At 36.9% G+C, this 12,821-nt stretch overlaps 1 protein-coding gene across 1 annotated transcript in view; it reads right to left on the minus strand.

Annotated features, from left to right (window-relative positions):
* The window catches only part of LOC311078239 (uncharacterized protein), a 13,063-nt gene extending 1,051 nt beyond the window's left edge, over positions 1–12,012 (minus strand). The window contains exons 1-5 of the mRNA XM_084106980.1: positions 11,813–12,012; positions 2,697–2,768; positions 2,401–2,541; positions 2,181–2,312; positions 1,483–1,614 (exon numbers count right to left, since the gene is read on the minus strand). Coding sequence (XP_083963106.1) covers positions 1,483–1,614; positions 2,181–2,312; positions 2,401–2,541; positions 2,697–2,768; positions 11,813–11,843 — 508 coding nt within the window. The 5' untranslated portion in view covers positions 11,844–12,012. The remainder of the gene's footprint in view (positions 1–1,482; positions 1,615–2,180; positions 2,313–2,400; positions 2,542–2,696; positions 2,769–11,812) is intronic.
* Positions 12,013–12,821: the final 809 nt, after the last annotated feature.

Below are 12,821 nucleotides of genomic sequence, written 5' to 3' on the forward strand. Positions count from 1 at the left end.
CATATTGAATAATATATAAGGAATTGCTGTTTTTCATATTATTAAAAATATGTGACAATATATTTTCTATGTTATAGTAATGTGTAATGTGTATAGTAAAGAGTTACAAAATTAGTTGAGTTAAAAAAAGTTGCCACAATTATTTTTGAGTTAAACCAAGGCAATGTTTTTACAGTCAAACTGGTTGCTTTAAATTTCTCAAGGATGTTTTACACAAAGTTGTTAATACCAAGAGTGTTGGGACAACAATAGACCATTTCGCTTGTAGTCGCCATTATGGTGATCAGTGTTTGCTTTCGTTGGCCTCTTGGCTTTAGTTTTTACAGTTTTTTTCACATCCGTAGCAAGCAATGTGAGAGGTGTTTTGACAATTCAGAGCCACCGAAAGACGATTATGAAAAAACTTATACGAAAAGTTCGGACTCAGTGTGCAAAGACCTTTAATTAGTAATAATTTTGCACTGTAATGTAAACACGGTTCATGTAACATAAACTGCAGTGAATTATTGGCAGTAGAGAGTTCCATTCTTGTTTTATAAAGACATTTTACAAAATAAATCATTGTATAATGCTACCTGATGTTTGTGTTTTTTAGGGTCTGTGTTTTATGATTGACAAAGTGTGTTTATTGGGTGAAGGGTTTGCTTGTGTTCTGGAAGAATGAGTTGATCTGAGACATGAATGAAGTGTTTTGGTAGTTGTAGTGCATTTTGAATGTGAAATAAACTGCTGTCCCGAGATGAGAAGGTGTGAAGAGTTTTGAAAAAAATGACCAAAGTGTTGAGAAATGTGCAATTGTAAAAACTTTTTGATTTTTAAAAACTAATATTATAGTTTTAAGGCACATTTGCTATGGCAAAGAAAGCCATGGAAAATTCTGGGGATGATCTGTTGGTTATTTACTAATTATGTCATCATCATATAGCAGATTCACAGATCTCATCCCAAGGTTTATCACTGATCAAAAGTGTGTTATTTTAAATATAGCTAATTGTTTTCCTAATCAGACGCGATGCGATTTCCAGTGACAAGCTGTCTGTCCAACCAGACTCGAGCCGAGACCAGACGAAATCAATCATAAATCACAGCCAGTTGGAAGAGCGTGTGGGCGGGAAAAGTACATTATCAAATACATTATCAAGCGAAGATCGTTTTGTTTAGTTCTTCAGCACATGCATGAGTGCCGTTGTAAGCAAGAGTTCTGCAAGAGGATCAAGTTAAATTGATGTTTCTAGTTAACTCAGTTGTTGATTTTATTTTAAGATTTTTTTTTTATGGACTGATTCCAATACTAATATACTCACATTATTAACACAGTATAAATATAAAATAGCAATTGGCCAATTTAAGACGGTTTTAATTCAGTGCAGGGTGTTGTTATAGTAACATAGTTCATCTCTGCGCACATGAACACAACACAATTAATCACACTTAAACTAGCACATATATTTTTTGAAAAGTGCATTTTACTTGATCGCTCACCGGTGCATTTTGACTGGTTGTTGCCGTAATTACTGTACCCCGGGTTACATTTGCAGATGAAGCTGCCAATCTTATTATTGCACTCTGCGTTTGTGCCGCAAACATCTGGATCTTTTTTACACTCATCGATGTCTGAGAGAGAGAGAGAGAGAGAGAGAGAGAGAGAGAGAGAGAGAGAGAAGACTGTCAGTCACATGAATGCAGATTCCTTTGATAACATCTTTTTATTTAATAATATTGCAATCGTTTTGATGTTAAGACAGCAGACACACACAGAATGTTATATGATGTTTAATGTGATTGTAAGCTCGCACTCGATCGGCCCAAAGTCCGGCATCCGACCAGCGCGGAAGGTCTCTACGTGTTACTGTCTTTTCTCGTGGCAAAGTATTTTTGATTAAATGAAATACATTTGGAAATGTATCCTCGCATTATTTCATCTGACTCCATAAATGAAAAGGTTTTAATGATATCTGTGCATCATTAAATGTGAGCGAATGTTTGACTATTCTTTTTAACTCTTTAATGAAAATAATGCCAAAGTCAGAACTGCCACTGTAAATGTCGCAATAATGAAAGCCAAACATTTGTTCTGGAAGGCACATATTGACCATTAATAAAAAGGTATCATTTCTGAAACTGAAGTTCTTTGGTTTGATTAACAGTCAATGGAAAGCAATACGAGTGAGGCCGCTCACCTTCACATGATGAGTCTAGTTTTGTGTCAAGATCAAATCCTTCAGGACACGTGCAGTTATAAGAGCCATCGGTGTTCACACACACCAGATCATCTGTGCATTCAGAGGTCTTCTCAAGACACTCATTGATATCTGTTGGGGAAACAGTTGGTATTAATCATAGTGTTTTAATCATAGTAGTCATAGTAACCATAGTTTATCAGATAAACCCCTCTCGTACCCTCACACTTTCCGGTTGTTGCTGTGAAATTGGGTGAATTTGATTGAAATCCTTTATCACAGGTGCAGTAGTAACTTCCATGTGTATTGAAACACTGAGCGTTTTTGCCACACGGATTCGGTGTCTCACACTCATCTTCATCTGTAAGAGAGGCAGGAATCAAGAAAGAAATATTACAAAGTTTAAAAACTACGGTTACAAAAATTCCCTCTTTTGAGTGACATACAGAGCATTAACTGTGTATTATGCACATTATGACAAAACCATATTGTATTAAAACACAAGGTTCTCATTACCGACACAGTTCCCTTTTTCTCTTTTGAATCCAACGGCACATCCATGAGACTCACTGGACAGCAGGAAAAAACCTGATGAAGAAAAAGAAGATCTGTAGAATTATCTGTTTTTGCATTCATACATTTAGAAAAATATAGAATATATTTTAAAATGTAGACATTTATAATGTTACAAAATATTTCTATTTCAAATAAACTGTCCTTGTGAACTTTTTTTGTTCATCAAAGAATCCTGAAAAATAAAATGTACACTGTTAGACCTTACCGGGTTTTTTTACAGTAAAATACTGGCAACACTGTTGCCAGTAAAATACTGTTAATTGTACAGTTCTTTACTGTAGTCTAGTTTGTTTCTGTAAAAATGCACTAAATTCTAATTCAAATGAACTAATTACACTTGCAGAAACCGACTGCCTTAAATTGACCAACTGTCATTTAAATGTATTAACTAAAATTTATAATGCATTAATAATGTGAGCAAAGTATTACTGTGAACTTCTTTCATTTGAGACCACTAAAAAACTATTGTACATAAAAAGATTTCCACTGGATCAGCAACTACACAGTCACCGCCTGTTAAATAAAGCAACATGCAGCAAATCATCAATGTTTGTAGATCTTCTCCTGGACTGAAGCACAGGCTCTACTCTTCTGCACAATGGTGACCCAAAAAATTAATTTTACAGTAAACTACTGGCAACAGTGTTGCCAGTATAAACCTGTTTTATAACTTACAGTTTATTACTGTTAAAATACATTTTGTGGGTGTGTCTTTTTAGCTTACACTGTTAACCCTTTCAACCCCACAGGAAATCGACACTACAACGAGTAAAAGTAACATTGACAGTGTTGCAGTGAGATAATTAAGGGAATATGTAAGTGATTGTTGAGCATTAGTGATGAACACCTGCTGTTAACAAGCAGAATCACTGAAGAAAAGAGAAACACAAGAACAGAAAATAGAGAAACACAATAACTACGACTGACTTCCAGCCATTACACATTATTACACTTATTATTAACCAGTATGACTTTATTTCTGTCATACAGAAGTTGTTATTGAAAATGTTTGTTTGAAGTTACCATTATAGAGATCAGTGTTTGCTTTAGTTGGGATGCTGATGCTAAAACATTCATTTTTCTTTTGCTGCTTGAGCTGTGTTTTTGCAAGTCACACTTGTGCGCACACAGTTTATGAATGATTGTGGTTGTAATGCTTATGATGACAAATCCATCATATTGCCTGTTCATTCACTAAGGAATTAATTCTTATTCATTCAGAGTTTTATCCTCGATCAAAAGTGTTACATTAGCACCACTGTGAAACTACAGCAATAAATTACTATGACTCTTTTTTTTTTTAACACATCATGCATAAACCAAAAAAAAACAGAGCTACACTATGTTTTAGAAACACAGAGATATCACAATTTAGCACATTAATCTCAACAATGGTGGCAATATTTCTTTTTTTTTTATTATTCATGCAGCAGTGCATGCTGGGAGTTTTATATTATCCTGGAACCCAGCATGCATTGCGACATGAAACTTTTCAAATATTTTCCCCTATTATGTATTTTAAAAATTCAAAATATCCAATCTGTGGCAAGAGAGTATTGTTAGTGAATATAATCTATTAACATCAAATGACCACTTTTGGCCAGTGATGATATAAGTGCATCATTCTACTTTTTGTTGTTAAAAACTAGATCACCTGAACATCTTTGCATCTGGCATTCTTTGCAACAAATTACGTGTTTTGGTAAAAACTGTTACAAAAAACACAAACTCACGAAAAAATAAGCTAAGAGTCAAACTGCCCAACTAAAGGAAACAATCATCTCCATTATGGTGACCAACCATTTTCAATAAATCGTCAACATCTAAACCTCTGTTAATTCTCAATAAGAACTTCTGTAAACGTATGACAGAAATAAAGTCAATCTGGTCAGTAATAAGTGAAGCTGGTAATGCTGTTTGTGGAGTTGTTTAATCCTCCTCTGCTGAGATCTTCACAGATTTAATGTCTTTTTTTGTCTTCAGTTGATTTCATCTGTGGCTGAAGTCAGTTGTAGTTCTTGTGTTTCTCTTTTTTCTGTTCTTGTTTCTCTTTCCTTCAGTGATTCTGCTTGTTGACAGCAGGTGTTCATCATTAATGCCCATTCATCACTTAATTAATCACTTAAGTATCTCATTAACTTTAACTCTGATTCAGAGTTATTTTAACTCTCTGTAGAGAGGGACCAAATGTTCTCTGAGCAGAGTTAATTTAACTCTGGGGATTTTGCTGTGTAGGGTGTGATTGGGAAAACAGCCTCTGAGTGTCGATTTTGAGCACTGTTCATTTACAGTATATTACTGTAGGCTATTTTTGTTTTCTACGGTATATTACTGTTTTAATGGAAAATGGTATGATACTGTCTGAATTACGCCTTTTTTTACAGCAAGGGTTAACAGTGTACATCACTGTTCCCAGAAAAATATGAAGCAGCACAACGGATGATAATCACTGATAATAATCAGAAGTGTTTCTTGATCAGCAAATCTGTCCGGGTTCTGCCCTGCCTCGTCTGTGTTGTCGGATTCATGTTTCTGTGTTTGTCTTGTGTCTGCGCACATGGCTCTGTCCTGGCCTGTGTTTGTGTGTGCTCCTCTTGTCCCGCCTCCTTGTTTCCCGTGACCATGCCCCCTTGATTAGTCCACGTCTTGTCCTCGTTTCACTAATTGTGCTCAAATGTCCGTCTCAATGCAGCTTCAAAGTCTGGACACGATCCCAGTCGAGAAATACATGGATTTCTTGGCGACGTCATCACTGCTTGCGCACGCAACCAGGAGGCAAAAGACCCGTGGTCTTCGTACCGGAGTAAAGGGTTTAGGCTAGTAGCATAGTGGTCGTGTTGTCGCTAAGTCAAAATGCCATGCATTTGCAGTTAGCCGTAAGGATGTAACCAAGGCCCTTATGGACATACACCCAGGCATCATAAGGCTTGGCTTTAATGCCTTGCCTTTGACTAGGGAGCACATCTGACCTCAACACGCAAAAATCCGGTGCAGCATCAAAGTATTTGACGAGCTGCACATGACCACATAGCATGTCCGGATTTTGATTCGTAAACAGTTGGACGTTCTACATAATGTTATATTAATATGAAACACAAACAAACAGATCCAACTCTGAAATTGAAATTTATTATTGAGTCAACAAGAAATTACAAACAATGCGAAATCTGTTAATTACAATGTTCTTTTACAGAACTCGGCATAACAGATAGCGTTTTTTTGCCTCCTGGATGCGCGCGCATCCGGTATTGTTTGTATACAAGAAACCTGTGTATAAGGGTCTTATTTCGCGAAACGATCAGTCATTTAAAAAAAAAAACATTTATATATATATATATATATATATATAGATTACACTTTTTAACCACAAATGCTCATCATGTACCATCTCTGAGACGCGTCATCAAATTGGAAAGGTCACAAAAAAATAAATAAATATAATAATAATAATAATAATAATAATAATAATAATAATAAATTAAAACAAAAGTGTCGGACGATTTTGAAGTTGGAGGAGAAAATGAGATGGAGTTTTTCGCCCTTCCTTACCTTTTTGAACCGGAGTACACAGACAAATAACTTAGGCCTCGTTTACACTGTCAATGAAATTTGACCAAATTCCAATTTTTTTTTGCTCAAATGTGACACAGATCAGATGTGTTCTCTGACAGTGTAAACAGGAAAAAAAATGCATGCATTTCGAGATCGGTTTCAGGCCTCATTCATATGTGGAAATAAATCGGATATGTGCCAATGCGACTCATATAAACAGGCAGATCGGATTTTCTGAGGCATTAGGCGACGTCTCTGCGGTTTAATGATGAGAGAAACCCCGACGCGCTTCTGCAACGGGACGGATGGCCCGACGAAACGTTGTGTCGTCATAGGAGAGGAATGTGGACAAACGTTGACACAACATATCAAAGGTTGGTTTGCTCATCCTAAAATTTCGGACCCACTGCTCCTCGTTAAAGCCAACATTTAAACACAATATCCACCAGTCCTGAGATCTCTCTCACACACAATAACTGAAGCATGAGCACAGGCTGCAATGATGGCACTTTTCGTCCTCCTCCACCTCATAATCATGGTGATGTTTGGTGAACTTAGCATATATCGCAGAGCTAGCATCAATCATATTTTGCTTTCGTCCATCTGTGCAAGATAATTTAACCCTTTAAAGGTGCCCTAGAATTTGAAATTGAATTTATCTTGGCATAGTTAAATAACAAGAGTTCAGTACATGGACATGACATACAGTGAGTCTCAAACACCATTGTTTTCTCCTTCTTATTTAAATCTCGTTTTTGAAAAACACCCCTGAAAAATAGGCGAATCTCCACATAACACCGACTGTGACGCAACAGTCGGGATCATTAATATGTACCCATCCAAAAATGTGCACATGCCAGCCCATGTTCAATGCCAGGCGGAACTGCGCCCTCCCAGGATCTAACGTTACCTAGGCTACTTTCACTTTTAAAAATTCATCATAACCGCGCACGCGATCTGCTTGCAGTGGTCGAGATGGATGCATGTGTGTGGGAGAAATTTGGAGTTATCTGAAGAAAATATTGTCAAAGGCTTATTTGCTGCATGCATTTCCGTGTTGGATAGCCGCAAATGTGGAACTTCATCGCCGAGGAAGCACGCAGATAACTGTGGTAACAAAGCAGTTCTATCGAACAGTATTTTTCAAATGTAACACTGTTAAGTGTGTGTGGTGTGCAGGGTGTGTTTGAACCCAAAATTGTCAGATGTAGGCTAGACGAAATTGCGTGGCAGATACAGTGTTGCAGCCGCGTCTGTTCGACTGGTAAAATGTTAAGGCTACTCAGTTTTGTGGTAACGTTAGACATGTTCTTCATGTACCGGCCTTTAGCTTCGGCTGAAGTTGTCCTTGTGTTAATTGTCGTGTAATAACTTCTGCATGACCTGGCAATAAACATTTTTGTAATTGTGTCTATAAAGTGATTGGCTAAACTTTATTTCGGGTGCGGGTCGGGTGTCGGTTCTATTTTAAGCGGGTCGGGTGCGGATTTTAATTAGTGCTGCTGTCGGAAAACGGGTCGGATGCGGTTTGAAGCACTGCGGGTACGGGCGGGTGCGGATTTACAAAATCGGACCCGTGCAGGACTCTGATGTACGGTTGAACGCCTAATCTCTCCATTGTCACGCTGGACATCAGGGACCTGTTTGCTGTCACTCTGAGCTACTGTTATGAGCCCGCAGTGAAACAGCCAATCAGAGCAGAACTCCTCATTACTATTCATGACCCTTCCAAATAAGGTAAAAACAGACCATTTCATTCTAGGGCCAATTTCTAGGGTTGAAAATGGACCTGTAAAACCATATCTGGACATTTTAAATGCCCTTAAATAAGCCATACCCTCTATGTAGATATCAGAGACACATTCTAGGACACCTTTAAGCATGCGCAATGTTTCAGATAGTATGGCAAGTGTAAACGCATGAATCGGATATGGGTCACAGTTGAAAGAACGTGTAAACGGACGGTCAAAAAAATCAGATATAGGCAACAAATCAGAATTGGACATCAAGACCTGCAGTGTAAACGAGGCCTTAGATGACGTGATGCGCGACCTTTCCAACGTGATGGCGCAATGCGTGGCACATCTCAGAGATGGTACACGACGAGCATTTGTGGTTAAAAAGTGTGTGTATATAATATAATAATAAACAAATAAGTAAATATATAAATATATTATATATGTGTGTATATATATATATATTGTTGTGTGCCGGAGAAAGCATGCGGAAGCAAGGATCTATTAGCAGGGTTTTAATGAAGAAACACGTAGTACAAATAATAAAGAACACGAAGGACAAAGAAACAAAACCACGAGAAGGACTGAACTAGAAGCACCCATACATGTACAACAACTGACAAGGTAACCAGTGAAACACAAGGGCTATAAATACACAGAGACAAACAAGCTTTACTAAGTAACAAGGGGGCGTGGTTAATAAGAAACACCTGGGGAGACTAATAAACAAGAAAGACTACAAAGGACTACAAAACATGGCACAGAACAGGAAATAACAAAAGTGCACACCAGACAAGGGAAACATATATATATATATATGTATATATTGTATTTATAGAAAATGACCAATTCTTTCGCGAGATAAGACCCTTATTTCTCGACTGGGATCGTGTCGAGACTTTGAAGCTGCATTGAGACGGACATTTGAACCTTCTTCGAACATTGGTATACTTGGTTGCCATTGAAGTCCATTCTGTGTAGAAAAATCCTGAAATGTTTTCCTCAAAAACCTTAATTTCTTTTCGACTGAAGAAAGAAACACATGGATATCTTGGATGACATCGGGGTGAGTAAATTTATCAGCAAAATTGTTTTTTGAAAGTGAACTAATCCTTTAATAAAGGCCTTTATTGGTTATCTACTCATTTGCATCTGGGTCCTCCTGTCTCTTGCAGAATTTTGTCAAAATCGACATATTAGAATGATTTCTGAAGGTACACTTGATGTACTATGTGAGAATTTGTTGTAACTGAACAACAATGCATGCGCAGAACGCCTGCCCACAAAGAGGACTCAAGAAACACATTAAACACGCACAACTCTTCTGGTTTGCTACAGCATTATAATACATTATACTACGGGGCTGTTGAATGCTTGAATCTGATTGGTTGAGGAACGTTCTAAGGTGTGCAGGTATTTCCAGTGAAACACAGCTAAAGTAGTTCCAGCAGGTCTTGACCGCATTACAGCTCTATATCACTACGCCAAATGAAAGTTATTTCAAAGGTCTTTACGGTAACGCTTTAGATTACAGCCCAGAAAGTACTGCATAATTAAGACGAATTTACAGCGTAACTTTTGGTAATTATAGTGTACCTATAAAGTACTTGCATGTAAGTATAAGGGAACAATATGTAAAGTTTGGGGAATAAAGGGGTAACAAGGAGAATTAAAAAAATATTTACACTGTAAGTATTATAGAACTAAGTGGTACTTATTCTCATACAACAATCTTACATTTGGGAGCAATTTAGCAAGAACATACACTGTGCACCTTTTTGTAATAATTGTGTACCAATACATACTGTATACCCTTTTTCAAAATGACAGGGTACATATCTATGCATTTATATAGTTTTTTTATTTGTATTTTTTATTTATAGCAAAAGTGCAGATGTTTAAGTTTGGGCTTACATGTTTCAAGGCAAGTAAATCTAAAACTATTGCATTTTTTTTTAATACTGGGAAATATATTCTTGTTCCATGTAGTTACAGTGTAAGTGTGACATTGCGGGCCGTAAATTAAAGTGGTGCTTTTTACCATCTTGTTCCATGTAGTTACAGGGTAACTACAATAAAAATACAAACACACAATCTAATATCACTGACTCGGAAACCTGTATTTGAAAAAAACAACTTATTACAGTTGGTCTGAGTCGATAGTCTACAGTTTAAAAAGTTTAATATATTGTAATTTTTCTTACAAACACTTATCGTTTCACTTCAGAAGACATTGATCCATCCATTGGGGTTGTATCGATTACTAGTTATTGCAGAATGTGCTGATTGATGCTCCAACTTTTAGGAACACATGAGCTTGCATTATGTATTCCCAGATATGTATTTTTTATTTTTCTAAAAACCTTCATTTGTGTTAATCTGAAGAAGGAAATTATACATCTTGGATGGCATGAGGGTAAAAGATGAGTAAATGGTGAGGAAGGATGTATTTCTGTTTGTACTACATTTTCTTTTAATACATAATACAGAATAGCAAGATACATGATTTCTTCACATTCATCAGTGAAAAAAAAAGAAAAGAGGAACACAAGGAAGAAGCCAAGCAAGAGAAAAAAGGGGGGACAAAACATGCTACTGTCTGTCAAGACTTAAGCATTTTAAATAAATTGTTGATTTAAAAAAGCAGTTTTAAACGAAAAAGAAGTATTGTAAATCTGTTTTGAATTAAGTTGTTTTTCAAATAAAGGTTCCCGAGTCAGTGATATAAGATTGTGTATGTATTTTTCTGTAACTACATGGAACAAGAGGGTAACAAGGACCACTTTAATTTACGGCAGTGTCACACTTACCCTATATAGTTAAATGGAGCAAGAGGGTAACAAGCACCACATGAAAAAAGAGTATCTTTCTCCAATATTTAAGCAAAAGTTGCAATTGTTTTAGTTTTCAGTGCACTTTTCTTAAAAAGATTACTGTATAAATGCATAGATATGTACCCTGTAATTTTGAAAAAGGGTATACAGAGTAGGCTATGTATTGGTACACCATTATTACAAAAAGGTACGCAGTGTATGTTCTTGCTAAATTGCTCCCAAATGTAAGATTGTTGTATCATAATAGTAGAATAAGTACCTCTTAGTTCTATAATACTTACAGTGTAAATACTTTTTTTAATTCTCTTGGTTGTTACCCCTTTATTCCCCAAATTTAACATATTGTTCCCTTATACTTACATGTAAGTACTTTATAGGTACACTATAATTACCGAAAGTTACACTGTAAAATCGATTTAATTACGCAGTACTTTACGGGCTGTAATCTAAAGCGTTACCGTCTTTACAGCCGACAACAAGAACCAAAACCCACAACAACTCTGACCAAGCAAATAAATATAGTAAACAATAGGATAAAAACAACAAGTTTTTGCCACAAATTTCAGTCACATACTATCTCTTTCCCGCTCAAACACACACACACACACACATACAGTACAGACACACACTCACACAGAAATGTGTTTTCAGCGCTGATCTGACGGTTTTATCAGTGAAATAGTTAACAACTTAAAGCTGACATTTCTCTTTATCAATGTAATGGCTCTGTTCTTGATGCAGATAAATATACGCTTCGTTACCACCTCGGGTGTGCATTATTTTCTAATTCATTGGACTGTTTTCAATGATTCCATATAGTATATTATTAACTACAGCCAACCAGTGCGGCCCTGATGCATGTAACTTCAAGTACTGTCTTTAACGTAAAGATATTTATTATCACACGCATTAAAACAGTGAAGCATCAACTCACCAAAAACAATAAGTGTGCACTTCAGATCCATGTTAGGAGACACTGCGATTCCTGTCTGTTTCTGCTTTGGTTTGTGATATATGAAGGGTTAGTCACTTCTTCTCCTTCGTGTTTCAGTTTACAGGGCTCAGATGAGTGCAAAAGTTCACACTGAAGCGGTCACATCCTGAGCTGAAGGATATTGTAGAGTTGCTTCCGCTCGACTGAAGGGATGTGGTCTTCACTACTTTTTTCATGAGAGCCACACTGATAGGACAAATGTATCATTTATCAGTCAAATTTGTAACTGAGACAAGATGATTTCCCTTAATGACAAAAAAGCAGGATTACCTTAATGTTGGGATGAGTGGAAGCATGCATGCATTTCCTTGTCTTTCTTCATGTTGTATTTCTAGCTTGTTGTTGCAATTCTTGTGAGGCATGCACGATGGTCATTGGTCAGGCGGTTTCTCTGTTTCTTCTTTATAAGTTCATGGTTGAGAATGCTGACTCACAAGTTTATGTGCTCACAAAGAAGGACATCACTTTTTGCACAAGTGGCTTCAAAGTGGGAAAATCTTCTTCAGACACCAAACTCCAGAAGTGACCAGAACGTGCTCCGAGTTCAGCTTTGAGAATGTCTTTTGTCTGCAGTTCTACCATTTCTGCCAACTGATAGTTGGAGAGTGAGATGATCATCCACGTGGAAGGGGTTTTCATTAAAGTTGAACATTTCCTTGTGCTCATTCACATTCTTGAATATGGACTCAAATCCCCCCCTCAGCTCTTCCAAAACATTCGCAATCCTGTGTGGCTGAAGAGCTTCTGCAGAGATGGGGCATTTGTGGGAAGTGAATGAATTCTCTGTCGTTGTTTTAACCCAATTTTTGGGTCAAATATGGACAAACTCAAACGTTGGATTAAAAATGCAATTTAAAAATTCAACCCAATGGCTGGGTTTGTCCATATTTGACCCAAAATTGGGTTAAAACAACCCAGCATTTTTCAGAGGGCAGTTATTTTGTTCTGA

The sequence above is a fragment of the Abramis brama genome, assembly GCF_963993115.1.
Source record: "Abramis brama genome assembly, chromosome: 2".
NCBI classification, from domain to species: Eukaryota; Metazoa; Chordata; class Actinopteri; order Cypriniformes; family Leuciscidae; genus Abramis; species Abramis brama.